Raw genomic sequence first — 16,530 nt, forward strand, 5'->3', positions numbered from 1 at the left:
CTGGGTTCGATAGGTTCAAAAGCAGCAGAGTTGCTTTCTATTATAGAATAATAAACCGAATGGACGTATTGTGATGTTGAGTGTACCAAAATGTATGTATAAAATTACATTTAAACTACAAAGAGCTTTTACTATATGTTGCTCACAATGTATATACATATATATGTATTTTCATACTATAAAATACTATAAAATAACTTATAAATAACTTAAAACTGCATTGCGTGCATATATGCAAAATTTGTGGCTTGGATCCACAAAATGAGAAGTATTGTCATTGCACATATACCCAGACTCATTGGCTTTCAGCGTCTAATGGCGAAATTATATTCGCAGATAACAGCCATGGTCTGTGCGCTTGATCTTCACTGGTAGTGGCAACAAAACCGTAACACATATTTACATATCAATTTTTTTTTTATAGTTTACTTACTATTAATTAACTTGCAAAGTAAAGTTAGTTACTCGTTACTCGTTTGTGGCAAATGCAGCTCTGTTGCTTTTTAACCAGCATAGGTTGCCTCCATCTTGACTACGGCCTGTGCTGTTGTTAATGAACCAGCCTTTTTGTTAGTTACAGGTGAAGGTGATGCAGCATAGAGACGTTGATATTCGTCACTCGGTATTGGAGACAGCATATCACTGCTATCACTGGTGCTGTCGAACTGCATGTCGGCCTCATCCTTCAGACAAGCCGATTCCAAATGTTTGTTCAGATACGATTTGAGTGCGAAGGTCTTGTGGCAACGTTTGCATTCGAAATTTTTATCAATGGAGTGTGTTTGCATGTGTGCGCGGAGGTTGGAGCGATCAGCAAATGCCTTGCCACAGTGTGCACATCCATAAGGCTTTTCACCGGTGTGAGAGCGCAAATGACCTTGCAGCAACCAAGGACGCGAGAAGAGCTTACCGCAGACACCACAACTGTGTGATAGTTTGTGTGTCAGGACATGCATAGCGAGAGCGGGCATGGACACGTATGCCTTACCGCAAGTATGACACTTTTTAGCAGACTGCGAATCAAGTGATCGATGGGTCTGCTTGTGTCGTGATAAATTACTGGATGTAGCATACTGCTTGCCGCATTCAGTGCACGTATATTTAGCTTTTTGTTGATCTTGTTGTACCACAGTAGCGGGATCTGCTACATTCTTGCGTTTTGAACGACCATCGCTAACAAAGAAAGCCTCATAGGTGTAGGCAACGGTTTTAGTGCCATTTGCATTGGAACCAGCATTCGATAAAGGTACACCACCTGGTATATTAGAGCGCAGCTGATTAGTGGTATTGCTGTTCTCATTTTGTACACTTCCGGCAGTAGGACTGGCTTGCCTTTGACGTTCTAAGATGCTTGCATTTTGTTGGCTGTGCAAAGAAGCTGTACTTTTCGGACGATGTTCGTTAGCAGCACTGGCTGCAGCAGCTAAATCAGCTATAGATGGCGCACTGTGCTGAAAACTGTTATCATGTGTTTGATGTTGGATGGCATGTGTTATATGTTGCATTGGATGGTGTAACTGATGATGTTGTTGTTGTTGTAGCTGATGTGGCTGCGTAGGCGGATGGAATGCGGTTGAAGCGCTCAGGTCAAGTATAGCGTGTGCGGCATGTAAATCTTCTTCTGCTGGTATGCGTAAACCTTCATATGTGCGTAAACGTTCTGTGCTTGGTCTATCGTCTAACGAATAGGGTCGATATATGTCCTTCTTCTTAGGAGGCAGCGATAGTGCTGCGCCTGTGCTTGTATAGCACATGGCTAAAGACTTGCGCTGTGTGCTCGACTCAGGGCTAAGCTGTTGTAGGGCATCGTCGGCATTGGCTTCAGTTTTGATGCGTATCATGGGCGGACTAAGACGGTCGCACGAATGACTGGAGCGGCTCGCTGGTGAAGCTGAAGGTGAGGATGTTGCCGATGGTGGCGGCGTCTGGTAAGAATACTGATGCGGATGTGTTAGAATTTGTGGCGGCGCACTGGCGGATGTGCTGGTAATTACGGTTACTTCGCTTTCCATTCTGGGCAGGTACGCAGTGAAGTGCATAGGCGAAACGTCATGACCATAGCCTAAAAAGAAAATAATCATTGGTGAAATACATTAAAGTGTTGCTTTACTGCTATTTAAATAATATGTGATGGGTTGATCTAGTGTGTGAATAGGGAGGTAGAATAATCTAAGCCAAAAAACTACATATAATAAAGTGCACATAAAGCGAATTTGTGAAATCAATACTGCAGTTTTTGCAAAAGTTGTTGAAAGCTGGCACAAAGCCAACGAAATCCAACAAATTCAACAAAATTCAGCTCAGGATTTTAACAAGCCGTGAGTGAAACATTTTCAGCACAGCAAATGGCAGCCGTTGACTAGGACGAGGTTTTAACTCATTGTAGGCACATTACTATTATGTAGCGAGTTTGCAGAGCAAATGTTGAGGTTGTCATATTAAAGTGGCAGTGGAAGAGTGAATGTATGTACAGCAGACAGTACACAACACACAGTGTCGGCTAAAGAGGGCTGAAGCGGCGAATACACTGTTACCACTCAAACACTTGCCTACAAAGATACAAAAATAAATACGTTAACAACGTCAGTTTACCATTCCGCAGCTTCCTTCGCTGCAGTCAATGAACATGGTTGAATATTGCTTAAGCATCGTTCAGTATTTACGTCTGTTAACAGCACTGACTATGGTAAGTATCAATCTTTCATATAGCATCACTGCTTTATGGAAAATACATGATATTGCTACCACAGCGCGGCCACAGTAGCCTTAACATGAATGCCTACTCCTGCACGACAGACGAAGGCTTGTACTCACATTACACCACCAAGTCGAGCAGTGCTTTTTTGCATAAAGGCAACAGACAAATTTCAAAAGGATGCAATGAGACATTGCCAGAGTTTGAGTTATTATGCCGTGCTATATGCAGAACTTTTGAAAGCCCATAGAAACTGTTTTTGCAAAGCGAATTGTAGTGAGTGTATCGGCACTAAAATGCTGAAGTGGTGACGGATTGAAATGTTGATACACAAACAACGCAAATAGAATGTTAGTTTTCGCGTTAACTGCCACAAAAGTTTCTTCTATCTCGTATCTAAGATACGTGTTGCATGAATACCAAATACCAAACGACAGAGCAACAAGAGGACCGCCACAAACAAACGAATTCTCATGAAGGAAGTCTGGGGGCAGAATCATGTAAATAAGTCAAATGAAATAGGCATTGCTGTAGCTTGAAGCGGGTGTGGGCAGCAGGAATGATTAGCAAAATGCTACAGGTTTTCCGGGGTTTTCGCAAATTATTGAGATGTGCAAATATGTGCTCGCCAACGGAGCAGTAACGAATGCAAAGCCACACTCCAAACGAAACGAGACGAAACGAGTAAACGAGCAGGCCACAACTGGAGACATACACATGAAGGAAGCAGTCAAGGAAGATAAACAGAGCCATTACTATACATTGACGTACATATAGATACAAATATACAACTGCAAACTCAACACACTCTGACTAGAGAAGACAGATCAGCAGTAGTATAACAATTTGTTGAACGTTTATGGGGCAACAAAGATACGACTGGAATAACAAACAAGGCCGCAACGTAATGCAACAGTACACAACCTGATGCTGACTGCTTGAATGATTCAACAGGAAACAGTCGAGCTACGCAGCAGTTTGGGTAGCTATAAACTTATGCAGCGCTGGTACGAGGATTTGGATGCTGATGTTCGATTCTCTTCCTGATGCCGTTGCCGTTGCCGTTGTTGCTGCTGCTGCTGTTGTTCGTATAATTTGGAAGTAACATTGTGTCTTGATTGCGCTGCCACTACGCTTCAGTATCCTGGCGCATATCTTGTCTTTATTTTTTGGTTTATTATTTTTTATGCTGCTTCATCTCGATTCGACATAACGAACGCCATGTGTTGATTTGCCTCAACTTTGGGTTCGTAGTTTTATGCGAATTACTCAACGATGTAGAACTGCAAAACGTATCAAGAATAAAATAATACGAGTATAAAAAAAGTTGTACCAAATATATAAGCAAAAATGTCGCATTGCAGCAGTTGTGCACAGAAGGGAATCCCACAGAAACAGAAATATTCCACAAGAAACTTTAAAATGTGTAATAAACGTGAGCGAGCTCAGAGGTATGAAAAGGATAAGGAACTTAAATGTACTGGAATATCCTAACACTTCCTAAATTTAAAAGGAAGAAATTAAAAGTACGAAATGATTTAAGTTTTTATGCTAAAAGATTATATCTTACAGCATAATGAAGAAATTACAGCGGAAGGATTTACTTAATACAATAAACGGATACTCAATGGACTTATCAAGATTTTGAAGATTATTAGATTTGATAGCTCGAAGTTGAGAATATACTCAATGGACTTATCAAAATTTTGAAGATTATTAGATTTGATGATTTAAAGTTGAGTGTGTATTCAATGGACTTATAAAGATTTGATGATTATTAGATTTAATAAAAACGACAGTTACTTTTCATTTGTATTTGATATAAAGAATAATAATATATACAGAATAATAACTTTAAGTCAGCTAAGAGCCTCAGCTCAAGAACCTCATCCAATACTGTATTCAAAGCCTTTCTTTATAGTTTATTGTAAGCTTTTATAAGTTTTTATTGTCTGTTACCTCTTCCAAAAAAAAGTTTCAATTATTCTCACTATACAAAATATATACTAGTGAAAATAAAGTTGAAAGGAGCATAGAGTCATACGTGAAAAAATGAGACCTTCAAAAGAGAAGCAGAAACTTGACAAATAAATAGAGCAGACACTGAAAAATACAGATCGGATATCAAAAGACCCAACATAAAAATGCCAACATAAACCGACCGATAATGGTCGGTTTGACCATTATGTTATTTAGTCCCTATTGGTAGAGTAGGAGTCTTCCTTTTTGGTATCATTGGGTTCCTATTAGTAGAAGAAAAGTCTTCTTTTTTGGTATTCCTTAGGTTGTGTTGGTGGTAGAGCAGTTTTTTTTTTGGTTTTATTTAGCTCTTCTAAAGAGCAATTCAGTCTTCTTCCTTGGTGTTATTCAAATCTTATTGTTAGTAGAGCAGTCTTCCTTTTTGTGATCAGGAAGCTTTACATAAGAGGTTACTCTAAATTTAAACATGTGACTTGTGCGTAATAGGTTTTTAAAATATTTTAATCAATTTCAAAAATAAAAACAGTTAACCTATGAGTATGTTACTATGTATATTGAATTAGAGGACTGTGTTTCGAGTAAACTTTACTAAACAAGCTTCACTGAAGCATTTTTCAAAAAGTTGATTATAAACAAAATGGCACAAAAATAGATGACAGAAAATTAGAAAGAGTCGCCGCACATTCGCTTCCTTCCTGTCTCCTGGCTAAGCCTTAATTAAGCGGCTGCATGGTTGCCATGAAGATTTATGCATGTGACATATGACACATACTGGGTCAACATACGAAGCGCATAATTCATGAGTGGTTTAAAATTAAATATTTTTACTATGACAGGAGTAGCAACTAGAAATCTAAAAACAGCAACAACACTAACAACGCCAACAACAACAAAGATACTTGAAAGTTCCAATCTAAGGTAAAAATAGCAAAAAAAATAGCACAGAGTTTCTTTTTTTGCTTGTCAAGTACTGCAACAGGCCTAAACCGTAAAAATTTATACCGAACATTTTTCAACAGAAAGTCGGATGAAAACTGTTACAAATATACACGTAGTTGTGCTGGGGAATGGATGATGGGGGATGAGGCATAGGTAAGCATATCATAGGCATTTTTATCTGGATATGTGCAATAATCGGTGTGTGTATTACGTGTGTGTGTGTAATATTTGATACGAGTATTAGAAGTTTATACCGTGTACATTGCAGGTTTAAAAAATCAACCACACGTTAAAATAATTCAGACAGCAGCGGCAGGAGTTGAGCAGGAGCAGGTTTGAAGCTCGTTTGAAAAAGATCAAAAGGATATACAGACTATATATTCATGAGTGAATGCATACATATATATAAACTTATAAGCAAAGCACAAAGTTGGGAAAAAAATTATAATAATAAAATGGTATAATAACAAAAAGTAAAGTACCATAGTCTGGCAAGGATGCAGAGGCGTAGACTTTTCCACGAGAACTTGTCGTCGTGGACTGTTTCCGACTTCATACAAAATAATTTGTCTTATTTGAAAATTCTGACAAATTCATAGAATTTAACAGAAATATATTTGTTGGTATTTAAATGGATTTTATTAAAAAATAAATTTTTGAAATACGTAGATCTAATATAATGAAAGAATATTTTCATTTGGAATGTAATGAATATCTCCAATTTACGCTTTTGAAGCAGCAGAAAATACCTGATGGAATTAAATTAAAATTGAGATATTAAAAAAAAGATTCTCTAAAAAGGGAATAAAATTAAAATTAAGAAAATAAAAAAAAAGTTATAATATTAAATTTAAGAAATTAAAAAAAATTTGAAAACAATTTATCTTTTAATAGATTTTTGCTATTAAAAGATAGAGATAATGTAATTGCAATTGGTTTGTAAAAACCTGAACTAAAAAGGGCGGTCAGAGATTTTTCAAAAAAATCTTCCCTAATATATTTTCCTTGTTAAAATATTAAAATAAAATAGTTGGTGAAATAAATATAAAGTATAAGCTAGAACAATAAGGGAGAGTTCCAAAGCGGTTTAAATCTAATTAATAATCAAGTAGAGAACATATATTATCACTTCCATTGAATGTGGCTATGAAGAGAAAGTTTTCTTGAGTAATAGAGATCTACATTTTTAATTTAAACTTCAATTTGATCTTATTTCGGGTAATATACAAAATGATGGAATGTTATTTCTGCTTAGAAGTAGATGCGACTACTACACACATTCAACATGAGTAGTATTGCGACCATATCTTTCTTCTACTACAACTGTATTTAATTGAAATTATTCCGTTTTTTTCCATTACCACATTGTTATTACAAAGGAGAATCAAATTTCGTGAGCTATGAGTTCTATTCTCTTACACTCATATTTATATTCTGTAATCTAAGAAAGGATTGAACCTCTTCCTAAGGACATTCCCATATTGTTATGACAAAAGAAAATGATATTGAGCCGAGCTATGCGATATAATCTTTTACATTCAGGATTATAATCCTCAGGGTAAGCAAGAATTGGACTTCACTCTGAGTCCGTCCCTATGTTCAATACAATACAAAAGACAATGATATAACGTGACCTAACAGATATATTATATTGCACTCATACTTATCTATTTTATATATAAACAATTGCTTCCATTGAACTCCAAAAAAGGAAAGTAAAGAGTTCTAATCAATATCCCAACATAAACACATATTTCGTCTCCACTCTCCTTGCACACACATACAATATTACTGCAATTATGCTGTTGCTTCAACAAGCCACAAACGACTGCACTGAATTCGTAAATTTATTTGATACTTCCTGAATACTTTTTTATATCCTGTTTCCTACCTTCCTTTTTTAATTTTCTTGCTGAAACCAGTTCAGCATTAGAAACGCCATGTAAAGCAGAAAAAATGTTGACGAGAACTGCAGCAGCTGTAGGAGAGTACACAGCTATAATGTGTTGTAGTGAGTTGTCTGCCGTTACATGAGCATAACTCCCTACCAAATCAACTAACTGTTTTTAAGGGGTGGGGTGCGGTTAAATATAGAGCGCAACAAATTTCTATATACGACGCTTTAAGCCTTTAAAAATAGCAGAAAATTATTTTTTTTTTGGTTTTTGTTTTTTCGTTTTTTGTTTTTTGTTTTTTCGATTCGTGCGGCATTTAACGTGTGCGACAGCTTTTGATCTGTCAAATGCCAAACAGAAAATCAAATAAAAATAAAATTGAAGCAGACGAGTTGAGACGAGACGAGACGAGCAGCGTTGAAAAGCGAAGCGACATCAACAGTATGGGGAAAAGGTAAGCAGACAGTCAAGGCAGCAGCCAACCAGCCGGCAGAGCACTTTAAAGTTCATACAAAGTCAACCCCTTTTATGACATTTAAGCTGCTGAAGTTGATTTGGTTTTCTTTCTGTTTTTTTTTTATGTTGCTGTTGTTGTTATTGCTGCTGCTGCTGTTACTTTTGTTGTTGGTTTAAAATTTTTCTATGCAAGCCTGAATTTTCCTTTTATTTTTAGCTATGAATTTGTTGCTTTTGTTGTTTTTGTTTTAACAGTTGATTTGACTGCGATGGATTCGTTATGTTAGATTATTACGCTTAAATACGCAATTTTTAGGGAAATGAAAAAAACGTCAGCTATGGCAGCAATGAAATTTGCTAAACGCACAAAACATGTATTTTCAATTTCGAAAAAGGACATTTAAATACATGTATAGTCGCATATGTGTGTTTGTGTTTGTGTGTGTATAAATGTAAAGTCTATTCCCAATATGAAAACAACACAACAAAATTTGTCAAAGCATTTAGTTGGGAAATTGTTGTTGTTTTTAAAAAATGCCTTTAACAACTAAAACAGCAACAACAACAACAACAAAAACAACAGCAACACCAAGTTTTGAGAAATAAACACATAAGTGCTATGGTGTGGCACAGGTTAGTGGTATGGGGGAGCGTATAATAAATTTTGATACAATTGCTTTAGTATGCAGCATAAGCGTTTGTTGGTTGTTTGATTGGTAAGTAGCAGTGAGTTGGTGGGAGGGGAGCGGGTGGTGATTGTGATGGTGTGTACGACGTGTGCGGTGTGAGCGGTTCGTGCAGTAATATTCAAAAACATAAGTTGTTAAAACGGAAACGGAAATGCGTGTTTTACTGAGACAGCAAAAAAAGACATAAGAAAATAAATTGAAAAAAATCCAAAACAACAACAGGAAAAAAAAAATGAAAACACGACAACTTGCAGATGGAAATCAGAGTAAAAAACCAGTGCAAAGGAGGAAAAAAAATAAAATGAATTAAGTTTCAAAGTCAGCGGAAAAAACAATGGGAAGCAACTGGCAACTAAGGAAAAGTGAAATTGCAAAATATGTGAAAACAAAAAAAAAAATGTTAAGAAAAACAATTACAATTTAGCCAAAACAAAAATGAAAATGCAAAACATTTATAAAAGCAGTTAAAGTTAATATACAAGCAACACATATAATTCCCCCCCAAAAAAATACAAGAAAAAAAATTAAAGAAAAAAGTCAGCAAGTGGTCCGACGAAAAAACCACACCACTGACTCGCCAAACGACTGACCGAATGAGCGAATGAGTGAGCAACTGACGAGGCAAGTAACACTGAAATTTACTACATTAAGGGGAAACTTAAAGCGGAAATGACGTAAATATGACTAAAGTTACTGTTACTTTTGGGGCTTATCATGCTATTGCCAAAGCACTACTCACCGCTGACGTTGACGATGGCGATTACGGCGACGCTGCCGTCGCTGCCATCGCTGCCACTATCGCAACTACTGGTTCTTCGCCTTTAAAGTAAGTAGAGGCGATGTGGGGAGATTGAATACTGCTTTGCTGGTCCTTTTGTGCTTGCCATGTTTTTCTTTGTGTTAAGGGGGCGATTTAGGGTTTACGGGTGTGTGGCATGTGGCATGAGGTATGAGGCAAGAGGCAAGTAGTGAGCAGTAAGTAGCAAGGAACAACAAGCAAGTGGCAAGTAGCAAGTGGCATGTGGCAGTACATAATGTTGTGTTGCCACTCGAGTTTGAACAAAGTAATAAATTTATCGGATTGTTGACAAATGGCAAACAGGTGTTGTTGATTATCGTTTGGATCGCGTTTAAATTTTTTTCTTTCCTTGCCATTGCCATTCATTTTCCTTCAGATTTTCATTTTTATTTTTGCTTTCGCAAGCAACAGATTTTTCCCTGCCAAGTATTCTGCTTTTGTTATATTTTTTATCGCTTATCGTTTAATATATAGTTAAGATAGTGAGTAATAAAAGAAATTGCTCTAGATATTATATATATTGCCTTTACTTTGCTTGAAGTGCACTATAAGAAGTTTTACTTTATAATAATCTGATATGTTTTAAATGCAAGATAATTATTTCCCAGAAAAAGAATTACATGGAAAAATTGAAGTAGTTTTTTTATAGTAATTTTTTAATTACTATTAACTTATAATTTTATAATATTTTAGTGCTGTTAGCTGACACTTATTTTTGTTAGTTTTATTTTTTTTTTTATAGTTGTTAAGCGACAATATTATATTTTAAGAGTTTTTAGTTAGTTTATTAATGCTGTTACCTAGCTTTTGGTCTTTCTTAACTTAAATATATGAATTTCATAAAGTTTTCGAGGATTGCTAAAAATCGAGATTTGGTTGTAAGAAAGTCCGAAACGTTTCTTTTTCTTTTTTATTTTAAGTGAAGCGGAAGACCTAGAGTATAAAATTACATAGCTCTGCTTTTCCAATGAAAGCCCAGAACTATTACGTCCAATGTATGTATTTTGTATTAAATGCGTAAAATCTAATATAAAATATTGAAATTGTGAGATAGATTATATTAGATATTATTTCATATAAATAAATTTTAAAATTAATTAAGAATTTATTAAAGCAATTTTCCAATCTGTGATTCTTTTAAATGCAGTTAACATATGGGTTTAAAAATTTATATTATTGTTCAAAATTCTTATTAATTTATAATTATTCTTATGAAAATAAATCTTTATTAATTTAATTACTGTTATTTAATAAATATATAGATTTAATACAAATTGTTTACATTTAAAATTGATATATAAAAGATTATATGTGATCGGTTTTGTTAAAATTATTAATATTAACTCAATATATTAAATTAAATTATTAAGTTAAAATTAAATAAATTTTTTTTTTTTGGTTATAAGTAATCATTAATAATTTTTTATTTATTGATATATAATACAAATAAATAAAAAATTATTTTTGATTATTCTAATTAACTTGCTTTGGTAATAGATATGATATATAGATAATGTACATGTTACCATATATTTAATTTAACTTTTAAGTTAAAATTTATGTATATAAAATTATTTTTATATTTATTTCTTTTTTGGTCATTGATTATAAAAAACTATTAATTATTTTTTATTCATGTGTATTATTATTTATATATTATTTTTAATATTATTAAATATTCGACGAGATTTTTATTAGGTATATTTAATTATTTAATATATATATATTAAAATTTAAATTAAATTATTCTTTTTTATTGATTATGCATAATTTTTAATTATTTTTTTTTATTTATATATAATGTAGATATAATATGATATGATATACTTTTAAAATAAATTTTAGAAAAAAAATAGGGAAAAAATAAAATGTTTTAAGTCTTTTGTATTATTAAAATAATAATAATCTTTAACAAAATTATTTTGTTATTAGTAGTTTACAGATATATTAATGCCATCATACTAATAATTTAAATGCCCCACTTAAATTAGTATAGGTATTAACTGCGCCCCAATCTTCAGTTGTGGGTCTCCAAGACTTTGAATTTTTATTATCCTGAATACTATTTGTTACTGAATACTATTGAGACTGAAGTTTTTTTGTATAAATAGGCTATTTAAAATCTCATTGAGGTTAATTAAGCTAGAAAGGACCTTCTTAAGTTTACGGTATCGTATCATTTAGTTTTCCTAAATTAATAAGGTATTATGTGGTAATTTAAAATATATATCATGGCTGTTATATTTGATATGCAAGTTTAGATTAGATTGAAGCAATTAGTTATTTAAGGTTAGTCCTTAAACAAAACCCAAATTGAATAAAATTTTTTCTTGCTATATAAAATATTTTTTGATTATTAACTTGAAATCAAATAATAAAATAATTTATAATATAGGATTACAAGTCATTAAAATATCTTTTGATTTTTTAAGGTCCAATCAAATGAAATAATAGTTCTTAATACTATACAAAATATTCTTTGATAATTTGATCTCCAACCCAAAGGAATAAAAGTTTTTCATACTATATAAATATACTCTGATTATTTAGTGCAGATCATATAATTATTATTATAGTTCAGTAAAACTAGATATGTTTGTGCTAAGGGCAAAAGCTTATTTTGTAAGTAATGGTAATGGGATCGAAAGGTAGTATATAGATTTCTAAATATAAAGATATTCTTAATTTAAAAACTTACCGTTATATAAAGTAGTTGAACCGCGCGTTGCCGCCTCTGGTGAGTGTGGCGGTGGACTTGGCGCTGTGGCACCAGCAGTTGGTGACGATGGACCCCAGCACGTAGCAGCAGGAGTTGTGCCGTTAGTGGTGGCTGTGCGCTGCTGTTCTGTTTTGTTGCTGTTAACGTTGATGATAACGGTTGTGGCAGCAGTTGTCGCTGTTGTTACCACAGCATTGTCACCGACAACGTCAATCTCTTCGTCGTCATCAATTGTGGAGCGACGTGATTTGGTTGTGGCCAGCACTCCGGCTGTCTGTATCGTTGGAGTTGGAGTTGGAGAGTGCGGTTCACGTTTATTGACAATTTGTATGCTTATATCCGGTTGCTGTTGCTGTTGCTGCTGCTGTTGATCTTGTGAGTGATTGCTGTTTGTTGTTGTGTCGTCAGTGCGATCGGGCCAAGGATATGCCTTCCATTTTTTCGCCATTAAACAGCGGGGCATTTTAACCAGTTAAACAACCAAAATGAAAATAAAATTTTTAAATAAAATTTTTACCGGCAAAGTTTTGTGTAGTAAAGCGCGTCGTTGCAGTTTAGTTCAGTATTATATGATGAATATATATGAAAAAAATATATATATAATATGATTTTTTTTAATTTTCGTTCGAGCCAAAGTAAATAGCGTTTCTGGCCAACTTGTCTGAGTCGCCAAATTGTGAAGCGGAAGTGGAAATAGTTTTTGGTTTGTGTTTGTTGCGCTCGACGAATTCTAGAGTCTTTATGTACTAAGCTTTAGGCATATGAAGCAGATATTTTGCACAATTAGAGTTTCAGGAAGGTTCACTTTGAGTTGTTAACTTTGGTTTAATTTTAATTCAGAGTTCAGAGTTTTTTAGTTATTACAGCCGCCGCCTTCAGGATGTTAAAGTTTCTTGTTATTTCTCGATTTTTGTTAAAGTTCGCTGCCATAACGAGTGGAGTTTTGTGCTTGAGTAGTTTAGCAAACTTTATTTTATTTATTTATTTATTTTTTTTTTTGTTAAAACTGAAACTTGAGTTTTTGTTTAACGTTTGATGCACTTCTTTTTAAAAATTTAATTACTTTTGTATCGATTTTCAAACTTTTCACACAGAGTCTTGTACAATTTCACTGGATCATTTATTTAGCTTTGTTAGTTTTTAAAGTTCAACAGAATTTTCATGTGTTTTAGTTGTTAAGTTGGAAAATAATATGTAAACAGGAAGTCGGAAATGTTGAAATTTAAGTTTGGAAATTATTTATTAAAACTGCTTTAGTAGTTTTGCTTTGATTTTTGTTTGTAACTTGTTGTGCTTTGAGTTTAAAAATTGTTGATATTCGTTGTTTTTTTATTTGTTGTTATTTTTAAATAAAAATAGTTATAGTGAAATTATAAAAGGATTGATTAAGGGAAAAACTGAAGAATCCGTACAAGAGAATATTATGTAAGAGAGAAGAGAAATGCGAACCGAACCGAAGCAACCCTTGGAGGTTTATGAAAATACTGCACGTCGGTGTGCTGCCTTTTATACGATACTTCTCCCGAATTCAAATACGAAACTGCCCTCAGTTTGAGACAACATAAAATGCGAACAGCACAACGAATAGGAACGCAACTGATAAACGAAACATTTCGTACTCTGTTTAGTTGTTCGAAATATTCGCCAAACTTCAACCCCAAAACACTGCTGATAGGGTAAAAGTGTTTGGTTGGTTGGTTGTGTGTGGGGCGAATTCGTGCGGCGAAACCGGAATCGCACTCAATTCAGTGAAGAGCACTCGTGTTTACATTGCGTTATGTTCGAGTTCGCGTTCGCGTTCGTGTTCGTGCATTGGCGAAAGGACATGTGCGGTGAGCGGCGGTACACAGTGAATAGTGGAAACACATTGTTGTGTACTCGTATTTGCGTTTTTGCGGTCAAAATCATTGAAAACTACCGCAGCAACAATCAGGAAGTGTAGTGTTCCGATACTCAATTGTTCCATTAACTGTAGCACATGCCACATGGTCCAATGAACAACAATGGACGATAACAAAGAATATTTTCGAATTGTTGCATTTTACCCAAAGCGAGGTGGTTGGTTGTTGATTCTGTTTTGGTTTTGTTTTTGCATGTTGAATGCTAAATGTTGAATGTTGAATCGTGAATGTTGTGTGTTTCATTTTCGATTCGTGATTCGCGAAACTTGAGGCAACATGAAAACAAAAGGGGCAATTTCTTAAGATAAGGGAAACAAAAATATTTATTTTCGAACTTAGTAATAGAGAGAGGGGAAATAAATGCGCCGTTGCATTCGAAAACATATGAGTGCGTTATTCAAATCAAATGCAATTATTCAATTTATATTAATATATTAATAATATTAATCTTTAATATAATGAAGACTTTACTCTCACAGTGCTCTTAATCAATTCTGTTCGAAAAACTACAATATCCTTTTAAATGTTTTATTTTTATAGAGCAACTTGTAGCGTGAGGTGCAGCAATTGTTGCAAAGCTGGCAATTATAATTGCAGTTGACATGATGTTGGGGTTTCGTTTAAGTTAACGCTTAAGTGTGGGGTTGGGATTGGGGTTTCGTGCTGCATTCAACGCGGAAACCAAAAATGGGCAACACACAACAGCTAAATTGATGCTTAAACAATATTAAATCTGGAAAAGAAAGTGAGGAAACGCAAAGGACGAACAGAACTTAGAAAACTGTTGCATGCTTGTGTGTTGGAAATGTCATTGTGTGTGCCATTTTGCTTATTCTGCCTCAATTCATACGATGGCGTTGATATAACCTTGTGACATTTCAGTTACAAGTACCAACTCCTTTTCTACTCCATTTCTACTCCTTTTCTACTCTTTTTCTACTCCATATTTGCTTTTTATTATTTGTCTTTATTCAATTCTTATTTTTATTTTATTTTAATTTTATTTTTATTTTGTTGTTAAGAACGAGTAAACTAAATAAAGTTCTGCTGCAAGGCGACACAAGCTCTGCAGCGCTTTTGTGCCACTAAAGTGTTACCCACTGGGATCGGTATGGCAACGTTGCTGCTTTAAGGTACGAGCATTCCTCTTGATTTATTTTTGTTATATTTTTTATTTTATTTTATTTTATTTTTTTTCTTGCTCTCCACTTCTATTTCTTGCCACACATATAAAGTGTGAGAAAACTTAAAAACTTTTGTCAGCAAAATAAAAATAAGCAGCAGCTCAAGCAACAGAAAGACGAAAAAAGTTGCAGAAAGTACGAATTTTTCACATCCATATCAGATTAAAGTTTATCTCAGCATCTGGGAAGAGGAAGACGTAGTATTGTGCACAAGTATGCGGGCTGCTTAAGACTTTTCTTCCTCTTTCTCTACTCGATGTACAATATTTAGTTTTATTTATATTTGCTCCTCTAAGTTTTAGAGCATTTGACGGGTGACGGGTGACGGGTAACTGCAAGCTGCCAACTGCAAATGGGTGAAGCAGCCTTTTTAATAAAATTTACTTTAAAATGGAAATTAAGGACAATTGACAAATTATGGCGAGTTGAATGTGAAAGAAGTCCTTTAATGGCAACGAAACTTCACAGGATAAAAACGAAAGTAAAACTTGTACAGATTTTAAGAATTAATTGTTACACATTTTTTTAACAGTTTATGAAATAATTATAAGAAGAAGTATTTATTGCATTTAGTTAAATTGCAATTTCTACTTATTTGAGTAAAACGGACTAAACATCACTTCTATATAACGCAGGCAGTAGCTTCACGCATACCTGTAGACCGAAATTAACTTTGAAAAAGACTTATAAATTAAATATAGAACAATTTTGGAAAATAACTCAGAGATCATTTTTCAGGAAAAATTAACGCCTTCCTGTAGATTAATTCCAAAAACTCCCTGGGTTTCACAAAGCATGCTTCCAAATATCCTAGCCCATTAAAGGAGAGATTTTATACTTTTTCGGGACAGAAAACTATCGGTTAATGGCGGTTGTTAAAATTAATAGAGTAATCAATTAAATACACTTAGGATTTACTTGTCCTAAATAATGTAACTATTGTTAGGAGTTACTTCTCGTGATAAATGTTAGTATCCTTATGAGATACTTTTTTCCTAATTAACATACGAATCGTTAGGAGTTACTTTTTTCCTAATTAACATACGAATCGTTAGGAGTTACTTTATTGCCAGCAAACAATTTCCATCACTATACTTCCATCTTTCTTTGATATTCTGTTGAACTGTACCATATCCACGGCTTTCGCTGTAGACGATATTTCATTATCGATGTATTTATGTGCATATAGTTCATCGGTTTAGTTTGAAAGGCTTTCAGCTTCTTTCTCCCTGCCTTGGTTATGGTCTGGATGGAATGATAAATTAAAATTAAG

The 16,530-nt window shown here is 34.1% G+C and overlaps 1 protein-coding gene across 1 annotated transcript; it reads right to left on the minus strand.

The window, feature by feature from the left end:
• Nucleotides 1–229: 229 nt before the first annotated feature.
• Nucleotides 230–13,248, minus strand: LOC119673432 (chorion transcription factor Cf2). The gene is made up of 2 exons (XM_038084701.1): nucleotides 12,152–13,248; nucleotides 230–2,062 (listed from the first exon to the last, which is right to left on the minus strand). The coding sequence occupies exons 1-2, from the start codon at nucleotides 12,633–12,635 to the stop codon at nucleotides 504–506; spliced, it is 2,043 nt and encodes a 680-aa protein (XP_037940629.1). The 5' UTR covers nucleotides 12,636–13,248; the 3' UTR covers nucleotides 230–503.
• Nucleotides 13,249–16,530: the final 3,282 nt, after the last annotated feature.

Source organism: Teleopsis dalmanni, chromosome 1, assembly GCF_002237135.1.
Source record: "Teleopsis dalmanni isolate 2A chromosome 1, ASM223713v2, whole genome shotgun sequence".
Taxonomy (NCBI): Eukaryota; Metazoa; Arthropoda; class Insecta; order Diptera; family Diopsidae; genus Teleopsis; species Teleopsis dalmanni.